The sequence below is a fragment of the Arachis ipaensis genome, chromosome B8 (assembly GCF_059453495.1).
Source record: "Arachis ipaensis isolate K30076 ecotype BB chromosome B8, ASM5945349v1, whole genome shotgun sequence".
Taxonomy (NCBI): domain Eukaryota; kingdom Viridiplantae; phylum Streptophyta; class Magnoliopsida; order Fabales; family Fabaceae; genus Arachis; species Arachis ipaensis.
In genome coordinates this window covers 136,982,323-137,004,941 of record NC_142443.1, presented here as the reverse complement: position 1 = coordinate 137,004,941, position 22,619 = coordinate 136,982,323, and the positions used below count along the sequence as shown (strand labels likewise).

General features: G+C 36.7%; 2 protein-coding genes across 2 annotated transcripts; both read right to left on the bottom strand.

The window, feature by feature from the left end:
* Positions 1 to 805: 805 nt before the first annotated feature.
* LOC107612019 (Core-2/I-branching beta-1,6-N-acetylglucosaminyltransferase family protein) lies at positions 806 to 2,340 on the bottom strand. The gene has a single exon (XM_016313864.3). The coding sequence runs from the start codon at positions 2,063 to 2,065 to the stop codon at positions 863 to 865; it is 1,203 nt and encodes a 400-aa protein (XP_016169350.1). The 5' UTR covers positions 2,066 to 2,340; the 3' UTR covers positions 806 to 862.
* A 15,949-nt stretch (positions 2,341 to 18,289) lies between these two features.
* Positions 18,290 to 19,393, bottom strand: LOC148549976 (uncharacterized). The gene is given in 5 exon segments (XM_088495883.1): positions 18,290 to 18,741; positions 18,744 to 18,864; positions 18,966 to 19,101; positions 19,150 to 19,165; positions 19,267 to 19,393. Coding segments are annotated over 5 exon segments (852 nt in total).
* Between the last annotated feature and the right edge of the window lie 3,226 nt (positions 19,394 to 22,619).

Below are 22,619 nucleotides of genomic sequence, written 5' to 3'. Positions count from 1 at the left end.
AAGTCCAATCAAGTTAGTTTAACATAACAAAAATTAATTATAATTAGCATTATTTTAAGTCTTATTATTTAACTTGATTGGACTTGGTTCATAAAAAGACTTAGATGTGTAGCATTACTCTTAAATTAATGGGGGATGCTCCCATAAAGACGCAGAAAACGTCTTTTTTTAAAGATATTTTTTAATAATTAAAATTTAATATATATAATCACTTAAATTATATTATTTTTGTCAAAATTAGGTCAAACAAATTAATTTGATCAAAAAATAGTAAATCAAATTTTGAATCCGTCTAAATTAATATTATTTTTTATAAAAAATGATTACAATATCTCTATTATATAAAATAACTAAAATACTCTTATTATATATATTAATTTTAAGAATCCTAAATTCTAACCATTTTCTTCTCTATCTTATAGGGTTAGAATTTAAAATTTTTAAAATATATATATATATATATATATATATATATATTTTAGTTGTGTTTTATAATAAGAATATTGTAGTAAATTTTTATAAAAAATATTAATTTATACCGATTCAAAATTTAATTTATTAATTTTTTTGCTAAATTGATTTGTCCGATCTAATTTTAATAAAAATAATACAATTTAATTTATTTTATGTGTTAAATTTTAATTTTTAAAAAACATTTTTAAAAAAAGACGTTTTTAACATCTTTATTTAAGTGGCTCTCTAAATCAATACTCTATTCAAAAATTATAACCAACTTAAATCTGTTAAATCAAATTCTATCTTGTCAAATCAAATTTTAACCAATTCAGTTACACAATATCGAATATTTAAGAGCAAATCCCTATTATATATATGCATGTACATTTACTTTTATATAATCGGACTAATCTCTAAAAATAATGTCATCTGCAATTTGCATCAATGCCTGAAGTGAGTCAGGGGCGAACTTCCTTGCAAAGAGAAAGGGGTCACGGCGCCTACGTATTTCTCTACCACTATCACCGTATCTGGGCCTACCCTTTCTCAAGGCCCAAAACAATTCAGGCCCAATATCCTCCTTCTGGTACATTCGAGGGTGCCCATCCTCACTTCCGCTCCAATCGACATGCGTGAGCGTGGCGTGCACGCATCCTCTGGAGTCCCACATGGCCAAAAGGGTAGGAAAGTAATTCTCCTCCGGGTAACACGTGTCCCAACGCACACATGGCAACTTGAACTTTGACCAAAGTCTCGTTTCCGAGACTACTAATCTCGCATGCTTACGTGTCAAGGCCCAAAACTGAGACCCAATCCGAAAATCGTCGAGTGTCACCTCTGGAAGCATCACGTGATCTCCACGCGCCGCCCATCGATCATAGGAACCAGTTTCGTTGGTGAGGATCTCGATGAAGCTCTTGCGCGAGTGAGCGAGCGTGGAGTATGTGAAGTTGAAGGAGTGAAGCGGGATGCAAGAAGGGGAGAGAAGGAGGAACATGTGGTTGTTGCGGTCGTGGATGAGGGCGCGTGCGAGCAATCTACGCGCCGCCGCTGCGAGTGTGGGAGTGTATCTAGCGGTGGGTTTTGAAGGGATTGTGCGGTTGCGGAAAACACCGGAAAACGGTGGGTCATAGGAGAATGTGGGGTCCGCGTGGACGTAAATGTTGTAGAGATTTCTCGGTGATTTGTTGAAAAACGATTCCCATAAAGGTGCGAATGGAAGTGGCGTTGTTGTGAGGAACATGAACGCTAGTTTTTTAGTGTTAGTGGGTTTTCGTTTTGCACGTGAAGCCATACGGAAGAGTTCTTTCTCTTCTTCATCGTCGTTATACTCCACCACTGCTTCAGATGGTGGCGGTGAGGGTGGCGGCGGCGGTGGTTGGCGTGATGTGTTGTTGGGATGTTTGATGTAGAAGGTGGTTGTGAGATTTGGGATTGGTGGGTTTGGGTCATGAAAGAGTTTGGCGGTGGTGATAGTGGTGTTCTTTGTAATTGTGATTGTAGTAGTGGAGGTGGTTATGGTGGTGGTTGTGGTGGTGGTGAACACAATGGCCAAAGGTAAGCATAGAAGAATAGCAAAAAGAAGAGAGAAAGAGTTTGGTGACAGCATTTTCAGGGTTTAAAAATTTTACTAATAAAAATGCAGATTTCTTTTTGCCCCGTTTTTATATTGGGAACCATCCTTGAAAATCGAGTATTGAGTACCATAAAGAGGGGATGAACATGAAATGAAAGAGATACGATTTTGCTAAATTGATGGCGGAATTAGCCTGGGAAGGCACTATTATGCGAAATGGTCATAATTTACGAATTTTATATAAATCAGATTGAATTTTATTGGACTGGTTGAGGGATACTTATTTCTGTCTGTTTTTGTTCTGGTCACTCACTTATTGCATGCTATAAATAACTAATATTTGGAGTGCTCTTTCGACTTTCTAGGTGTCCTTTTTTTGTTTCCCCTTTTCTGAGCCTCCCTTGGCAAACAAGGGAAAGTAATTATTGTAATTCGAGGTTAGCTAGGACCAGTGTCCATTGGCATTATCTATGTCGTTATATAAAACAGATAACTAATAGTCTAATACTGCTGACTTCTAAGGAAAAAAGGATAACTAATACTGCTATAATAAGTAATGGGTAAATCTCAGCCGTCTGATGTGTTGAATGAGGTCTCGCTTCCCACGCAAGCAAAGAATTTGGAGTTATTTTTAGGTGCAAAAATATTAATAAAATAAAATTTAATATCAAACACAATAAATAACAAAAAATAAGGTCCAGTTCGAGTAAATAACTTAATTAAATTACTTTTAAAGAAATAGTTTAAATAATAAATATTTATATTAAAAATAGTTTATAAATAAATTATTTTGTATTTGGTTTTTTAGTTCTAAAATATTTATTTTAAAAAAAAAATAATAAAAAATTTTTTATTATGAGAGAAGTCATTTTTTTAACTTTTCCTTAAGCACTAAAATAATTTTTTAGAAAATTACAATTTTATTTTAAAAATTATATCAAATATTAATACTACATATTTTTATAAGTTAAAAGTTAAAAAAGTCACTTATAAACCTTTTCAAACGAGTTCTAAGAACATTCGTTTACTCTTAGAACACTATATTTTTTTTTAGATATTAAAATTTTAGCGTAACATTCAGTTATTAAATTTTATAACGTTTTTTAAAATTTTAAAAACGGACAATAGTACAATACATTCCTACGGATTGACAATACACAGGAAATACATCCTCTACATATTGTATACTTTAATTTCATCAATATCTAAAAATATTAACCCCAAAAAAATTTCAAGAATTTGTGTGATATGCAGTACTTGAGTTGAGTTAGAAGCACGTGGCGGCCATGCCAGACTCAACTTTGCATGTTCCTCACAGGCTGTCACGTCACGTGCTTGGTGTCAACCTAAAATAATCCTCATGCTCTCTGAAATGCTGACTTCAACCCAAAGCCCAAATGAACTGAAGATGCAGTTTTATCGGTGAGTTGTTTTTGGTTTTGTTCTAAATTTGGTGTTTAAGTTTTTTGGTTGTAAATTTTAGGTGTTTTATAAAGGGTGAAATATGAGTGAGGCCCAATCTTGACTGCCTATATTATCTGGCCCATTAGACAGCATCATCAGAAAACCAGAGCAGAACTGAGGTAACATATTCTTTCTTTAATGGTTTAGATTGAGTTTTCCATAAAAAAATATTGGGTCTAAAAATTTTTTCTAGTAGTAAATTTTCATTAACAATCCAGGAAACATTTTTTATAAACCTCATGCTAAAATGCTTGGCCCTCTCTCCTTAATTAATTACTAAAATCATTATATTAACGTTATGGAACTACTATTTATATTCATAAATATATAAAATATTAATAAATTTATCCATAAAATTATTTTAAAAAAATTCAAAAATATTAATTTTATTCATTAAAAAATGAGTAAATATTTGTCCAAGTTATAGGACAATAAAAAAAAGATGGGGTTCTCCCAATAGACACCAAATTGTCTCAATACATTAACAATACTATCGAAAGAAAAAAACAATAAAGAAAAGAGAGAGAATAAGAAAGGTAAAGTAGAAAGTGAGTCAAAGAGGATTGACGGATGGGCTTAGTTTTTCTCCAATTAATTTCAACGAAGTAGTGTAATTTATTGGATTTGAACTCTGATTCTCGAAGATTAGTTTATTTCTTGTCTTCCAAATATTCCAACAAAAACATGCTAAAAGATCTACCTTTCTCCCACCTCCATGTCTACCTTGCAATACTGACAGTGACACTTCCCACCATTGACAAAAGCTTGTGAAGTTGTGGTTGATGATGTTTGCGTTGAATGGACTCTGCTCCCAGAAGATCCTCGATCCAGAGCATTGGGTAAGGCAGTGATTAATGATTTCTTCCTCCATTTGACATCTCGGGCAGTTGGGACTTGTGGAAGGGAATCGCCGGTGAAGAAGAGATAAGACCGGTATCCATTCGTGAAGACATTTTCAAATAAAAATTTGGACTTTGTGAGGAAGTCTTCTCTTTCAGAGATCTTTTCAAACTGAGGTAATTGAATTCTCTCCAAGTTCTATTTCTGGCTCTGCATGAAAAAATTGGTATGCTATCTGAAAGCCCGAAGCCACATCATACGATCTGAATTTGTTGAGAGACCATTACAGAACATCTTCCCCTTCTATTGGCTTAATTGATTGGATTATGCTTCTAACTTCAGGTGAAAAGATTTCATTTAATATGTTATGTTTTCATTCTCTATTTTCTGTCAATAAGTTCCTAACCCATATGTGCTGACCAGGATCAGCATGTGAGATCATTTCGGGAGCAATGCTCATTGGATATGGAGGAGGTAGCCAAGGGTTAGCAATTATTCGAATTGTAGAGCCGGAACCTACTTTCCAATTGAGACCTTTTCTCAACAACTTTTCTGCCCTCCAACATACTCCGCCATCCCCACGAAGGTGAGTTTCCTGATTTAGCATTGATTGAGTTACCATATCTATAGTACTTCCCCCTGTATATCTGAGCTAGAATAGATTGAGGTTTTGTTGTGATTCGCCAAAACTGCTTGACTAGTAAAGCTAGGTTTTGGGCTCTAAGATCTTTAAAACCAAGACCTCCCTCCCTTTTAGGCTGCGTCATTTGGTTTCAGCTGATTCAAGCCATACGCCTTTCATTACCTCTCTGACCCCACCAGAAATTTGTCAAAATACTGTGAATTTCAGACAGTAAAGTATCTGATAATTTAAAGCAAGAGAGTATATAAATTGGCACTGCCTCACCAACTGCTCTTAATAAAAAAACTATCTGTTTTTTTGGGTCTATTAAATATAAGTCCAGTCCACACTCTCATTATAGAACGAGTCTCACATGAAATTGAGCCGTACAAAATTGATCCAACAATAACGAAATCAATCTGCCTGGCATCATTCGCTTGGGTCAAACCGACTTAGATACAAGCTCCTATAATCTATATTAGACACAACTTGGGAGACAAACTAGATATTAATCCCACTACTTTGATTATCACCACTAAAGTGATAACCAATTTAAATAAGGGGTAACTTCCTACTCTATAAGGGAATAAATTGTCTATGATCATTTGAAGTCATTGGTGCGGAATTTATAACCATAAACTAACCGGCAAGTGCACTGGATCATACCAAGTAATACCTCAGGTGAGTGAGGGTCGATCCCACGAGGATTGAAGGACTAAGCAACAATGGTTGATTAATTGGCTTAGTTAGACAAGCAGAAAATAGTGTTTGAGAGTTCAAAAAACATTAAATAGAAGACAGGCAATTAAATAAGTTGGGAATAAAATATGGAGAAGGCAGTTAAGGCTTCAGAGTTATCTATTTTCTGGATTGACTTTTCTTACTAACTATTTTAATCATGCAAGATTTAATTCATGACAAACTATATGTGACTAGACCCTAATTCCTTAGACCTTCCTAGTCTCCTCTAAAATTCATCAACCGCCAATTCCTTGGTCACTTAATTCCAATTAAAGGGTGAAGTTCAATTCTAGTTTATATGCCACAGAAACTCTAATTACCCAAATATAAAAGGATTATATATCACGTATCTCGTTAAATCCAGATAATTAAAATTTAGGAGAATTTGTTTTCAAGCTGTTGTTCAAGTAAAGAGCTTTTCCAAGAACTCAATTAGAACATGGGTCATACTTCCGTTCCACCCAAATTCATAAAATAAAGAACGAAAATAATTCTTGAAATATAAATCAGTACATGAATTAAAATAGAAAAATAATAGTATCAATCCATACAATAGACAGAGCTCCTAACCTTAACAGTGGAGGTTTAGTTGCTCATGGTTCAGAGAGAAAAATAAGAATTCTGATAAAATGTATTTTGGCTAAAGTGGAATGGAATCCCCAGAAGGGAAGTTTCTTTTCCCTTTTATATCTAATCCTAATTAATTTAAAATCTATTTTCTAAAACTAAAATAATATCTTTTCCTATTTTAAAATAAAAATAAAGTTTAAATCAGAACTAACAGGAATCAGCGTTTTCTGCACTTTGCGCTTGTCACACGTACGCGTCAGTCACGCGTACGCGTCGATGGTCTTCTTCGCGTGTCACGCGTACGCGTCAGGTACGCGCACGCGTCGCTATGCAACTTCGCTTTTCACGCGTACGCATCAGGTACGCGCACGCATCGCTCCTCGCTGGTTATCTCCTTTAATTCTTGTGCTCCTTCCATTTGTGCAAGCTTCCTCTCCATCCTTTAAGCATTTCTGCCCTATATAGCCTTCTTCTCTTTTTCTGCGGAAGCTCCGTCAAATCCAACCAAATGCTACCTAAAATAAACAGAATTACACAAGACTCAAAGTAGCATCCATAGTGGCTAAAAAATAATTAATTCTTGATTAAACTCAACAAATTGAATGCAAATTCATTAGGAAAAGATAGGAAAGATGCTCACGCATCACAACACCAAACTTGAATTGTTGCTTGTCCTCAAGCAACCAAACTAATATAAGCTTAGGATGTGAATTTGTATGAGAATGAGAGTTCGATTAAGCTCATGTCTCTTCTTATAGTGGGATTTACAACTGCAATCTTGAATAGTTTTGGCATCTCACTCTCCTTTGAATCAGAAGGATGTCAGTATCATTCGGAATTAGAATCCGGATAATATTATGAATTCTCTGATCTTTTGTAACTCAATTTAACCCTTGAACATAGCAATTTTTCTTTTCTTTGGTGCTTTGCACCTTGAGCCTAGCCGTGACTTTAAATGTTTTGTCTCAAGCTTCACTTGACACAGAAACACCACAAGCATTTAACTGGGGAACTCTCTTTAAGTTCTGATTTTTCTTTCAGTTACTTCCAGACAGTGGTGCTCAAAGCCTTTGGCATACTCTGCTAATTGCAATTGATCTCGACTCTAAATGTTTTGTCTCAAGGATTACTTGACACAAGAACACCACAAGCATGTGACTAGGGAAACAACTCTTTGAGCTTTTAATCATGTCTGACCTCCCTAGTTATTGATGCTCAGAGCATTGGACCTTGCTTTTATATATATATATATAAATTTTTGCTGTCTCTTTTGCTTCAAGGATTAAATTTTTGTTTATTTCAGAGAAGTCATAATAATTCTCTAAATTCCTATTCCTTGTACATCAACATTCTTTGATTCAAATTTAAATATGCACTGTTCATGTCATGCATTCAGAGTCACAGAAAATACCACCACATGTAAGTGAATAAGACTACTCTTCAATATAAACTCAATTTCTCATGTAATACATCACTTCTTTTTCTTTTTCTTTTTAGATTCAAGTTCAGTGAGCGGTACATGAGACAAATAACAGAATGAAACTAATTCTAAGAACTGAAAGTACTAAAGACCATGCAGGCAATCAAAGCAACAGAAAATAGAAAACAACAAAATAAGAACGGAAGAGAAATAGAATGAAAGGAACTCAACCACCTCAGTTATGCTAGTGGCCATCTCATTCCTCCATGAAGAACATTCATCTCCCTTTGCTGCTATTAAAATAAACAGAAAAGCCATAAGCGAAGCGAAAACACCAAACTTAAAGGTTTGTTTGTCCTCAAGCAAAGAAGAACTGAAAACAAAAACAAATATTATAAGGAAAGAAGAATAAAAGGATAAAAGAACAAGAGAGAATTAGGATTTGGGAGAGAGAGAGAATGAAAATTTTAAAACTGAACGGCGCACTAGTGGAGTTGTGCGGTGCAGGCGACGCGTACGCGTGCTGTACGCGTACGCGTGGGTCGCCCGATATTGATGGTGACGCGTAAGCGTCTGGCACGTGTACGCATGCCCTTGGTTTGTGCGAATCGCACAAAGATGGCCGCGCGCATGCACAACTCTCTGTTCGCGCGGCCTGGGAACCAAAATTTTCATATGACGCGTGCGCGTCATGCACACGCACGCGTGGATGGCTAATTGTGGAAAGAACGCGCACGTGTCAGGGACGCGTGTGCGTGATCAAGTTTGTGCCTCTAGTACAATTCCAGCCCCAAGCCATCACAACTCTCTGCCCAAACACTCATTGACGCCGATTTTCAGGGTCACGCGTACGCGTCAGGGACACGCACGCATGGGTGGCTAAAAGCGCAAACGACGCGCACGCGTGAGGTACACGTACGCGTGGGCTTGTTTGTGCGCAAAACATAGTTCCAGCGCCACTCCTGCTCAACTCTCTGTTCACTTCGTTGGTGTTGTGTACTCCTGCATGACGTGTACGTGTCAGCGACGCTTGCGCGTCAAACACCCCCTTTTTTTTATGTCACCTGAAGTGTTCGGTTCCTGTTATAAAATAGCTGAATGATCAGAAAAACAGTAAAAACTCAATAAAAATCAAATAAGTAAGAAAACTACTACTGCGAAAATTAACTAAGGATACGAAATCATCGGGTTGCCTCCCGACAAGCGCTTCTTTACCATCACTAGCTTGACGGTCAGCTCCTCTAAGGATGAGGATCATAGGGGCTCAGCTCTTCACCCCTTACTTTGAACTTCTTTCCTGTGTCTCCATAAATTAGCTCAATATGCTCCAGAGAGAGGATTCTGTCTACTGTATAAATCCATACTAGATTCTTAGTCAACACCACCTTCATTCCTGGGGAGAAACCTTCAGTGGGGATCTTTTTGTTTCTCCATCCCTGGGTATTTTCTTCTTTTTGGGAACCTCCTCCTTGGTAGATGATGCATTCCCGACACCAAACTTAGGTTTGATATCAGGAGGAATTTTATTGATTGTCACTAAAGGAGGTTTGAGCTGCAATTTTTGCTGTGGATTATCAGGGGATTCTTGAAGGTTTGGATCAATAAGCTCAGTCTGCATGCACCTCTCTTCTTTACCTTCTGAATGTATATCTTTGAAGACATAAAAGACCAGTTGCTCATTATGCACTCTGAGCACTAATTCACCCACTTCTACATCAATTAGAGCTCTCCCAGTGGCTAGGAAAGGTCTTTCTAGGATTATAGAGGCATTCTCATCCTCCCCTGTGTCAAGAATCACAAAATCTGCTGGGAAGAAGAACTTACCCACTTTGACCAAGATATTCTCCACTAATCTGTATGCAGGCTTCATAGATTTGTCTGCCATCTGTAATGCTATCCCTATGGGTTGTGCCTCTTAGATTTGCAACTTCTTCATCACAGACAAGGGCATTAAATTGATGCTTGCTCCCAGATCACATAATGCTTTCTCAAAGGTTGTGCTCCCAATGGTGCATAGAATTTGGAAGCTCCCTGGATCTGGCATCTTCCTTGGTAAGTTATTCTGAATGATGGCACTACATTCCTTAGTCAGGACCACTGTCTCGTCTCCCTTTAAAGACTTCTTCTTTGACAACAACTCCTTCATAAATTTGACATAGAGAGGCATTTGCTCCAAAACCTCAGCAAAAGGAATATTGATTTGCAACTTTTTGAAAACTTTCAGGAACTTTGAAAACTGCTTGTCCTTGGTCTCCTTTTGAAGTCTCTGAGGATACGGCATTTTAGGCTTGTACTCAGGAGCTTTTGGCAATGTAGGATAAGTGTCAAGAGAGTCTGGGAATGGGTTGTCCGCACGCTTTGGAGGGACGTGCTCTACTTTTTCCTTCTTCTCATCTGAAGCTTCTTTTTCAACTATCTCTTCATTGACCTTGGTCTTAGAGCCAGCTACTTTACCACTTCTCAATTGAATAACCTTGCAATCTTCTTTTTCAACTGGCTCCTTATTAACTTGTGCTTCTATACTTGCCACTTGTCCACTTATCAAGGTGATAGCCTTGCATTCCTCTCTTGGATTTGGAATTATGTTACCAGGAAGGCTATTAGTGGTCCTCTGATCAATTTCATTAACTTTTGTGGCTAATTGACCCATCTGAATCTCCAAGTTCTTGATTGATGCTCTGGTTTCCTGTCTAAAACTTGTCAATATTGCTTCCAAATCATTATTCTGCTGGGGCTGAGAAGTTACTTGCTTAGATGACTAAAACTGGTGGTTATTAAAATTTTTCTGTTGAAAACCACCCTGAGAATTATTATTAAAATTATGTGGCCTCTGAGGTTGCTCTCTCCACCCAAAATTTGGGTGATTTCTCCACCCCTGATTGTAGGTCTGAGAATAGGGATCATTATCGGAGTTTCTAGGAGCACTCCCCATGTAATTGACCTGTTCAGAAGAGGATTGAGCATAACCATAATTACCATTTTGCACAAAATTACCTGTCATGTCATAAGAGACCTCTTGAGGTGGATTTTGGGTGTTGATAGCTGAGACTTGCATTCCATCCATCTGCTGAGTAAGTAAATTTATTTGCTAAGACATAAGCTTGTTCTGAGCAAGAATAGCATTAACAGCTTCCATTTCCAACACACCTCTCTTCTGAGAAGTCTCTGAGTTCACAGGATTCCTGTTAGATGAGTATAAATATTGGTTGCTAGCAACCAATTCAATCAGCTCAATAGTCTCATCCGGTGTCTTCTTCTTGTGCAATGAACAACCTGCAGAATTATCTAAGCACATCTTGGATATTTCACCCAAGCCTTCATAAAAGATATCTAGTTGGGTCCATTTGGAGAACATGTCCGGAAGGCATTGCCTAGTCAGTAGCTTGTACCTCTCCCAAGCTTCATAAAGAGTTTCACCATCCTTCTGCCTGAAGGTATGAACCTCCACCCTAAGCTTAGTCAGCTTCTTTGGTGGGAAAAATTTAGTAAGAAACTCAGTAACAACCTTGTCCCAAGTATCCAAACTCTCCTTGGGTCGGGAATCTAGCCATAGCTTTGCTCCATCCCTCAGAGCAAACGAAAAGAGCATGAGTTTGTACACCTCTGGGTTCACTCCATTTGTCTTCACAGTATCACAAATTTGCAGAAAGTTAGAAATAAATTGATTTGGGTGTTCGTGAGGAAGACCATGATACTGGCAGTTTTGTTGCACCAGGGTGACCAATTGTGGCTTCAACTCAAAGTTGTTCGCAGCTATAGGAGGTACCACAATACTTTTTCCATAAAGATCTGCAGTAGGAGCAGAGTAAGAGCCAAGCACTCTCCTCTGTTGATCATCCCCATTCGGATTTGCCACATTGACATTAACAGCATTATTAGGATCCATTGTGGATTCTGCAGCCTTGTAAAGTCTTGCTTATTGCAAACACCGTCTGAGAGTCCTTTCCGGTTCAGGATCAGCGTCTAAGAGAGGTTCCTTGTCTCTGTTCCCGCGCATACACAGACAGAAAATAAGAAAAGATGGGATTCTCTACGTCAGAGTGCAGAGAACTCCCAGTGAGGTAACCTGTGTAAAATAATAAAATAGAAATACTAAATAAATAAAACAGAAAAATTTTGAAAATGATAACTGAAATAAAACAAAAAATTCGAAAATTAAAAAGGGAAAATAAATGAGGAAATTAAAATGAAATTAACTAGGTGACACCAAACTTAATTTTAGAAATTAAAGAAAAATATTTGTGCTATTTATTTATTTAATTTTTTTTTCAAAAATACTAAGAAAAATTTAAATAAAATTAAAACTAAAAAGCCTAATCTAAGCAATCAAACAACTGATAGTTGTTAATCACTATCAATCCCCGGCAACGGTGCCAAAAACTTGGTGCGAAATTTATAACTACAAACTAACCGGCAAGTGCACCGGGTCGTACCAAGTAATACCTCAGGTGAGTGAGGGTCGATCCCACGAAGATTGAAGGACTAAGCAACAATGGTTGATTAATTGGCTTAGTTAGACAAGCAGAAAATAGTGTTTGAGAGTTCAAAAAGCATTAAATAGAAGACAGGCAATTAAATAAGTTGGGAATAAAATATGGAGAAGGCAGTTAAGGCTTCAGAGTTATCTATTTTCTGGATTGACTTTTCTTACTAACTATTTTAATCATGCAAGATTTAATTCATGGCAAACTATATGTGACTATACCCTAATTCCTTAGACCTTCATAGTCTCCTCTAAAATTCATTAACCACCAATTCCTTGGTCACTTAATTCCAATTAGAGGGTGAAGTTCAATTCTAGTTTATATGCCACAGAAACTCTAATTACCCAAATATAAAAGGATTATATGTCACGTATCCCATTAAATCCAGATAATTAAAATTTAGGAGAATTTGTTTTCAAGCTGTTGTTCAAGTAAAGAGCTTTTCCAAGTTATACAAGAACTCAATTAGAATATGGGTCATACTTCCGTTCCACCCAAATTCATAAAATAAAGAATGAAAACAATTCTTGAAATATAAATCAGTACATGAATTAAAATAGAAAAATAATAGTATCAATCCATAGAATAGACAGAGCTCCTAACCTTAATAGTGGAAGTTTAGTTGCTCATGGTTCAGAGAGAAAAATAAGGATTCTGATAAAATGTATTTTGGCTGAAGTGGAATGGAATCCCCAGAAGGGAAGTTTCTTTTCCCTTTTATATCTAATCCTAATTAATTTAAAATCTATTTTCCAAAACTAAAATAATATCTTTTCCTATTTTAAAATAAAAATAAAGTATAAATCAGAATTAATAGGAATCAGTATTTTCTGCACTTCGCACTTGTCACGCGTACGCGTCGATGGTCTTCTTTGCGTGTCACGCGTACGCGTCAGGTACGCGCACGCGTCGCTGTGCAACTTCGCTTTTCACGCGTACGCGTCAGGTACGCGCACGCGTCGCTCTTCGCTGGTTATCTCCTTTAATTCTTGTGCTCCTTCCATTTGTGCAAGCTTCCTCTCCATCCTCTAAGCATTTCTGCCCTATATAGCCTTCTTCTCTTTTTTCTGCGGAAGCTCCGTCAAATCCAACCAAATGCTACCTAAAATAAACAAAATTGCACAAGACTCAAAGTAGCATCTATAGTGGCTAAAAGATAATTAATTCTTGATTAAACTCAACAAATTGAATGCAAATTCACTAGAAAAAGATAGGAAAGATGCTCACGCATTAGTCATTCCAAAAAAATGACTAAATCTCATCTACCATCCTATAAATACTTGAACGGTTGGAAATTTTTATTTCAATTTAATTCATCTACTTACTAAAACTCTTGTTAATTTAAGCATCGAAGTCTTTTGTAGTACCCCCATTACCGTCCAAGTAACGACGTCGAAAAAACTATCATCCTAGCAAACAAATCAAAACCCTTAAATTCAAACATTTGGATCTTACATCCAGACCCAAATTCAAGTAACACCTCGAAACACTATCAAAAAATTCTCAAAATATTTTTTTAACCTAACATAACTTAACCTGAATCTCTAATCCCACTTCACCCAATTTTAGACTCTTTACTCATACCACCCTACTCCGCCTCTAGCTACCACCACTTGACTCCATTCCATTTTACTTCGTTCCACTTGAATCGAAAACATAATGCCGTTGTCGTAGTGAGGGACGGATACATGGTGGCAAGTGGAGGCCTTCCCCCCAGCTTTTTTTTTTAAATAGTAGTAAGAACTAAGAAGCTCAACCCAAATAAAATATAATGATTTTTTAAATTTTTTTAAATCCTTAAACAGTAAACACTACATTCTCTTTCTTCATGTTCTTATTTTTTTATACGCTCGGTCTTCTTTTGGAGCCATAGCCATGCCCTCACTTCACTGTCAAGTGTCACACAGGGACGGATACATGGGGGTAAGTGGAGGCCTCCCCCCAGCTTTTTCTTAAAAAATAGTAGTAAGAACTAAGAAGCCCAATCCAAATAAAATATAATGATTTTTATATTTTTTTTAAATTTCTAAACAGTAAATACTACATTCTCTTTTTTCATGTTCTTGTTTCTTTTGACGCTCAGTCTTCTTTTGGAGCCATAGCGACGCCCTCACTTCCCTGTCAAGCGTCACAAGTCTTCAATCATATTATTATATCAATTAAAGCAAAGGTACTCACTACTTACTCTACTTTTTATTTTTTATATGTAATTGTATAAAATTATTAATTAATAAATCATATTTTTTATTATAAAATAATATAATTATTTGAATTTTTTTTTCAGATAAAAAGAAATTAGAATATTTTATGATGAGAAAGCAAAGTAAAATTGATGCAATTTTTAAGAGAAAAGTTACTGATAATGTTGGAGTTCAAACAAGTCAACCTCTAATCTTATTTTACAAGAAATTCAAGTAAGTGAGCTCTCTGATCTTACTCGAAATACACATCAACATGAAGTTAAAGTTCCAAGATTAGAAAGAGATGTTGATATCTCTTTATTAGAAAGGGATCCAGGAAAGTGACATCCAATTTGGCAGTATAATATCAATGAACGTGATAAGGTTCTTAGAGCATACATAATAGCTGAGTCATACCAACCAACAAATATTAGCTATCCAGTTTCTGGTAATAACAATCACCATCGATATTTTCAATCTTCTTGATTTAAGAAATTTTCAAGTTGGTTAGAATATTTACTAGAAAAAGATGCTGCTTATTGTTTGCCTTGCTACTTATTTGGTAAATATTATGGTGCTCCCAATGATGAAAAAAATTCATTTTCAGAGTTAGGATTTAGTAATTGGAAGAAAGTAAACAATAGAGTGAATTGTGCATTTGTCACGAGGGTTCTATTCCTAATTTTCCCATAATTTATGTGTGAAATCTTGTGATGATTTAATGGCTCAATCTAAGCATATAAACAAAGTTCTTGATAGGCATAGTGATGAAACTATTGCAAATAACCGCTTAAGGTTGAAGACATCTATTGATGCTATTTGATGGCTTGCATTTCAAGCATGTGCATTTAGAGGTGACGATGAAAGTCCTGGATCTTTGAATAGAAAAAATTTTATTGAGTTAATTAAGTTTTTAGCTTCCTGTAATCAGAATGTTAATAATGTTATCCTTGAACATGCTCCTCGAAATACTCAATATATATCTCCCGATGTTCAAAAAGATATATTGCATATCTTTGCTAGAAAAGTGCGTGCAACAATTCGAGAAGAAATTGGTAATTCTAAATTTTATATAATTATTGATGAAGCAAGAGATGAGTCAAAGCAAGAACAAATATCTGTGGTTTTGAGATTTGTAGACAAGCACGATTGTGTTCAAGAAAGATTTTTTTATCTTAACATGTTTCTGATACGTGTTCTTTGATATTGAAAACAGAAATTTCATCAGTTCTTTCTCGTCATCATAATCTTGATGTTCAAAATCTTAGGGGATAAGGGTATGATGGAGCTAGTAATATGCGTAGTGAATGGAATGGATTGCAAGCTCTATTTTTGAAAGATTGCCTTTTTGCTTATTACATTCATTGTCTTGCTCATCGATTACAATTAGTGCTTGTTTCTGAAGCCAAAGAAGTTTGCTATGTTCATCAATTCTTTTCAAAACTTACGCTAATTGTGAATGTTGTGACTGTTTCTCCTAAACGTCATGATCAGTTAAGGGTTACTCAAGTAAATAATATTGCAAACTTAATTGCCAATGATCAAATTTTGATAGGTTGTGGACTTAATCAAATTGGTACTTTACAAAGAGCTGGAGATACTAGATGGGGGTCTTATTTGAATTCTGTACGTAGCTTACTTTGCATGTTTGATGCTACTTGTGAAGTTCTTGAAAAAAGTACGGAAGAAAGTAATTTTTCCACTCGTGGTAATGCTAGTGCTGCTTATAATGCTATCACATCCTTTGAATTTGTCTTTGTTTTGCATTTGATGAGAAATATTTTGGAAGTTAGTCATGATCTTTGTCAAGATTTGCAACAAAAAAATTAAGACATATTGAATGCTTTAACTCTGGTTTCTACTACCAAGACTTTAATTCAAAGAATGAGAGAATCAAGTTAAGAGGCTTTCATAAAAGAAGTTATATTATTTTGTGAGAAACATGAAGTTGAAGTTCCTGATATGAATGCATTGCATATTCCTAGAAGAGGCTGAACTTGCAAAATTGTTGACCAAATTTTAGTGGAGCATCATTACCGTGTTAATTTATTTATGGTTGTAATTGATACACAATTACAAGAGATTAATGGAAGATTCAATGATAATATGGTGGAATTGCTTACTTTAAGTTCAACTTTAGATTCCAGAGATAATTATAAGTTTTTCAGTGTCAACAAAGTATGTGAATTAGTAGAACGACTTTATTCAAGTGACTTCAATGACAGAGAAATTTCATATCAGAATGTAAGCTCAACATATGAACTTGATATTCCTAATCATGTTAAGTTAACTAACTTGTGCACAATTTTGGAATTATGTCAAGGATTAACGAAAACAAGAAAATCTTTAACATATCATTTGATTGATCGTTTGATTCGCTTGGTATTAACTCTTCCTATTTCAACTGCTACAACTGGGAGATATTTTTCAGCTATAAATATTGTGAAGAATAGACTCAAAAATAAAATGGAAGATGAATTTCTTATTAATTATCTTTTGATTTACATTGAGAAGAAGATTGTTGAAAGATTTGACACAAATTCTATTATCGATAAATTTTATGATATGAAGAATCGACGTGTACCACTTCGTTAGTAAAAGGTACACATATTTTTTTGTACTTTAAATATATATTCTCTATCAATATATTTTTGTAATGCATCTTATATTATAATTTATTTGTATATTTTTTTAATATTATATGATATTTCTGGATTCGTTTCTGGTCGCAGTCAAACTGATTGTCATACTAATGATAACTGCAAAGCCCCAAACAACTTCGAACTAGAATCCCAAGAAAGGAGAGCACAAAAACAAAGACAAACACACATAAATAAACATAAAAGAGAACTTGTAATTCCAAAAGAAAGGTCGACGAGCTCCAGTCTCAAAACGTAGTTGAACCACACAAGAATTGATTTTGAAAAATAAAGTTCATGTGTTTGTTGTTTATGAAGTTGGGTAAAAGCATCCAATATATCCATTTTGTTAGGCATGGTTATATAATTTCAATGGATAAGAATTAGGTTTTAGATTTGGAGTATAAACGATAGCATGATATGTGGATGTATTCACTATGGGAGTGAATTGAGTCTGCGAAGCATTGGTTTTAGTTTACCTTGTCGACAACTAGAATGATGCTCTCTATGAGTTGTATATATGTAAGGTTGATAGACAACACCAATTTCATAATGAAGTGAAATAGATGAGGAGATGAGATTACAATTACATACCTAGTTGTATCTCTGCTTCTGACTTGTGGCTGCAGCCAGAAATAAAAATACTTGTGTTAGTATTCAGTATAAGTAAATGATGGTTGTTAGTGGGTTAAAGTTGTGGTGGTGATTGATTAAAAATCGTAGAGCATATGGAATTAGAGTTTGGAGTAAGATTAGGTTATCAAAGATAATTTAAAAAATTTGGTAATTTTTTAGAGTTTGAATAATTTTATTAAGTATAATTTTAGTTATATCTTTTTATGGATAAATTTATTTACATTCTGAATATTCATAGATATAAATGCTTTTCTATTTATCCTTGGCCTATTTGTTTACCCGTTTATTTTTTGTTCCTCTTGATTTGCGTATTAATTATCTCGCTCTAGATGGACTTTTACCATTTTAACATTTCAATTATATGAATTTTGGTTTATTTTATATAATTTGCGTACCAGTTGTTTTACCTTTTGTTTGCACAATTAATAACACCACGGCACCTCGGGACTGATCACCCCGAGAGCCACCCAGACCATAACAACTACGCAGCGGCTATGAAAATATATGCCATGCAATTAAAGTTGTCAAGGGTAGCCACAAGTCAGCTCGACAGTTAATCGTTTAAAATGAAACGGTAAACAGTTTACAAGACTACCAAGATGTTCAAAACATACAAAACAAAACGCCACAACAACTCAAAAAGTATAAATATTTCACAAAGTTACTTCCTCGGGAGGTCGACAATCTTGCCATCCTTAATGGTCTTAAAGGCGCCAACAGCTGAGACATCAAAGTCAGGAGCCAGCAACTTCACCTGCGCCTTGATCGCCTCCTTGGTAGCCCCAATGGCGTTCCGAGCGTGCTTCACAGTCTCTTTGTTTTTCTTCTTTAGCTCGGCGGCCTCGACCTTAGCGGCATTTACCGACGAAACGGAATTAGCAAGTTTCTTGTCTAGTTCTTCTGCCTGTCCCCGAGCAGCATTGAGCTGGCTCTCCAGGGTAAGCTCCCTCTCGGTGAGACGAGCAACCGTCATGTCGGACTCCTTCACCTTCGCTTCGGATTTGGCCAGCTGAGTCTTCACCAACGTCACCTCCGCCTTCAACTTGTCCACAGATTGGAAAGCCGCCTGGAGCTTACCTTCCAGGGTCCGCGCACCAACCAAAACGGGCTCCGCCTTCCTCGCTATAGCGGCAGCCCGGAGCAGAGTATGATACACCCACTTTTTTCTGAGAGGTGAGGTCCCCACCATGAAAGAACTCCTCGGTGCCGGACAGGAGTTGCGAATCGATGAAGGTCCTGGCATCGAAGTTCCTTTCGATAACAGTGAGCGCCCCCTCCGAGCTCGAGGTTGATTTCCTCTTCTTAGGATTTTTTAGGATGGTGACCTCGGGACCCACCTCCTCTTCCAGAACCTCTGGTCGGGGGGTCGGACCAGTGCTTGTGCCGATCACCTCCCCTTGAGGAGTTTGGGACTGCACTTTCGGAGTGGGGGAGTGCGGAGCATCGTTGGTGTGAGTGGCGGAGCTATCATCGCTATTTCCAGGGAGGAACATCGAAAAAAAATTATCAAGTCCAACTTACCCGCTGGCCATGGACACTGAAACAAGAAAACATATAAGAGTTCGTTAAGCAAGACACTAAGTAAGCAAACAAGTCAAACATAAGAAACGGGGAAACTACGGCCAGCCGACTACTCACCTATGTAGCTCCTACCCATCTCAGGATCACCCATTAAGAGGTGAGGGTTGACGTTGTTTTTACTAAAAATAGCCAGCAACATGTCAGCAATGTTTTTATTTTGTTGGGTTAAGCCCTTGTAAGTCATCTTCGTGAAGGCATTGGCCCCGGCACCAAAACTCTAATAGGCCGGGATACGACGCTCACCCTCTAAGGTCAGCCAGAACGGATGCTGACCTTCGGCGGGTCGTACCTTGAAGTACTTCTCCTTAAAGCCATGATAAGAATCTTCGAACGACCCGAAGATTCGTCTACCTTAGGTTTTCCGAAAGGACATGTACCCTTTTTTGGCTCTCCCTTCTTTGGAGGGATTCGTCAAGATGAAGAACCATAGAAAAACTTCCACTGAGTCCGGCAGCTTCAAATATTCACACACCATCTCGAAGCACCGAATGGAGGCCTCACTATTCGGATGTAGTTGTGACGGCGCCACATCACACCAGTTCAGAAGCGCCATCTGAAAGGGGGAGAAGGGGATACGAACCCCTAGGCTGGTAAACATGGATTTATACAGCCAGATCCAGTCGGCCACTCGGGGGGTGTTCAAGTTTAGATGGCATATCCGTTCCTGGTCCCCAGGAATGAACGCATAATAACGTTCCTCCTCGGGACCTCCTTTACAAAGTAGATCAGATTGACGGAATTCCATGAGCTCCTCCAGGGTCATCCTGGAAGTGGTATCTTTCACGTCTGAGGTAACCCAAGCGTATCGGTCCACGGGAGCTCTCGCGGTGGGACGCTGTGCCATACCTATAGGGGGAGCCACCGGTTAAGTCAGACCGGATGGTCGGAAATCCGAGTGCTACAGAAATGACAATACAACCTACTATGCGCTAATCTACGGTTAAAGGTCAACCAAAAGGAAACAATGAACCTAATGGAAACCCCCCCCCCCTTAAAAAACCTATATGGTAGCAGTCACACGCAGTCTAGGCAGCATAAAAACAAAGCAACAACAACAAACGACCATACACATTCCAAGCAGTAAAAAAGCAATGCTAGTACAGGATCAATCTACCAGAAGAAAGGGAAGGACGATGCTTACCAGGAAATGATGAATGAAGAAGCAGCAAATTCCAACAAAGCGCAATTGAACAAAAGCGAATCGGAGAGCCTAAGCTTGGAGAATCAGAGAGGAGTTGCAGGGCAAATGAAAAAGTGATGAAAAGAGGCGAGAGTCTTGAAACGTAAAGAAAGAAAGGCACAAAAACTGAAATGTAACTAACATTGAGTAGCTCGAAAGGCAGGGGCAAAACAGACTTTCCACTTAGGGTTCAAATCTGCCATGATGAGCATTAAATTTCCAGCGCGAGAAACGAGGCAACGATTGACGTCTCCAGGAGTGGACGGATGCCACTTGTGTGTAGGGGGCACGTCCCAATCACGAGCGATCGATTTAGCAAAGAGCCAACCATAGGAGGAATCGAGGAAAACGCGCCAGCTACGACCCTCACGACCATAGCCAGCGCGTTGGGGACATTGTTCCGGTCCAGCCCATCAGACTTAAGACCAGGGTTGAGTAGACGCCCGACCCGATGGGTTGATGGGAGCCAATCACGGGACGACCCGAGCGACACCCTCCCCTTTTGCGTGAACCTGGATAGCTGGAGCTAGGCAGCTGGAGAGGAAGCTTCCAGGAAAGAGGGCCTAACCATGTGGGGCCCACGACAATACAGACTATATAAGGGAAGGGTCCTACCCCTCCCCTAGGTACGTCACCTACCCTGACATAAACCCTCCATCTCATACGGACACTGGCTTGGGCGTCAGAGTCCTTTTGCAGGTGGACCACCCCCTTTTTACATACATTGCTCGGCAATCCGGAGGAGCTACGTGCCAAGGCCCATCTGCACCCATTTCCGAGTCGCTCCACCATTCTCACCTTCAAATCCGACCCGTTCGACAAGCGAGCTACCGAACAATAATGTATTCTAATATCGTGTTCAAAGTGTGTAGTGTAATAGTATTTTTTCTTTTCTAAAAAAGATATATTTAAGATAAAAAAAACTATAGAAAAAAAATAAATAGGTCATTGACTTTTCGGCCTACGGACATTTAAATTTTCGAGAATTTGAAAATATATTTAAGTCTTTGACCTTCTCAAAACCTAGACACATTGATCCCTCTATTTATTTGGGTGTATCAAACTCAACAAAATAATCAAACGTAATTTTTATTGTACTGACTTGGCCGATATACGGATACACACGTGGAAGAATTTTAAAATAAGACAAATTAGATCTAAGAATCGACAAGTCTCAATTTTAAAAAGATAAAAAATTTAAATATATTTTTAAATTCTCAAAAATTTAAATATCTGTAGATCAAAAGATCAAAAATCTATTTATCATTTTCTCAAATATATATAGAGTTTTCTGACTTAGTTCCTTTGAGAAAAAAATAAATGAAAAACGCATGTTCTTTAAAGGTTAGCCTCTCTCATCCCATTCCCTGGAAAAGGAAACACCAAGGACCCTTTACCTTTGCACTTGTCGAAGTTTGAGTGGATGTTGGGGTCACCCACTCCCCCACTCTTGTTGTTATGATGAGAGGTCAAACCCAAAGCCAATGAAGGTTGTGACTTGGTGAGGATAGATGAAAGACAAAAGAGGGCAACACTCCAAAAAAAGAGAAAAAGACTCTTAAGGCTAGGGGATTAAGGCATGTGGATCAGTAGGGGACACATCAAACCTAACTCTTTCTTCATCAAAACTCCATCCATCCAATTTATTATTATATCATTTTCACTCAATTTTTTAAAATCATATTCAGCCAATTTTACGTATGATAAATTACTTTATAATACCCTCTTATAAAATGATAAGTTAGTTCTTAATTTTTCCTAAAAATAATTTTATACAAAAAAATATTTAAAAAATTTTTACAAGACTAAAAAATCAATTATCTTTTTAGTATTTAAAAAAGGATTTAACATTCATATATAATCAATATCAAATATTTAATATCTAATTATGTATTATTATATAAGTAAAAAAATTATTATTTTAAAAATGATCTAAATATATAAATCTAATTAAATAATAAATAAATAAATAATACAGTACAACTTTTGCTTTTTATGTTAATACATTAAAATAAAATTTTATAAAAAAAAAAACTAAAACAAAAAAAACAAAAAATAATCCCCACTTCTTTTAGTATTAGACCAAATTAATGTCGTAAAAAAATTAAAATTTTACCTAAAATAAATTAAATATATAAAATATACATTTTTAACAAAATTTAAATTGTGAAATCATAAATTTTATAAAATTAATTAATTTATTTAAAATTATAATATCAAAAAATTTTAA

Excerpts from the sequence above, each read along its gene's own strand:
- LOC107612019 (XM_016313864.3), bottom strand. The coding sequence starts at position 2,065 with ATGCTGTCACCAAACTCTTTCTCTCTTCTTTTTGCTATTCTTCTATGC.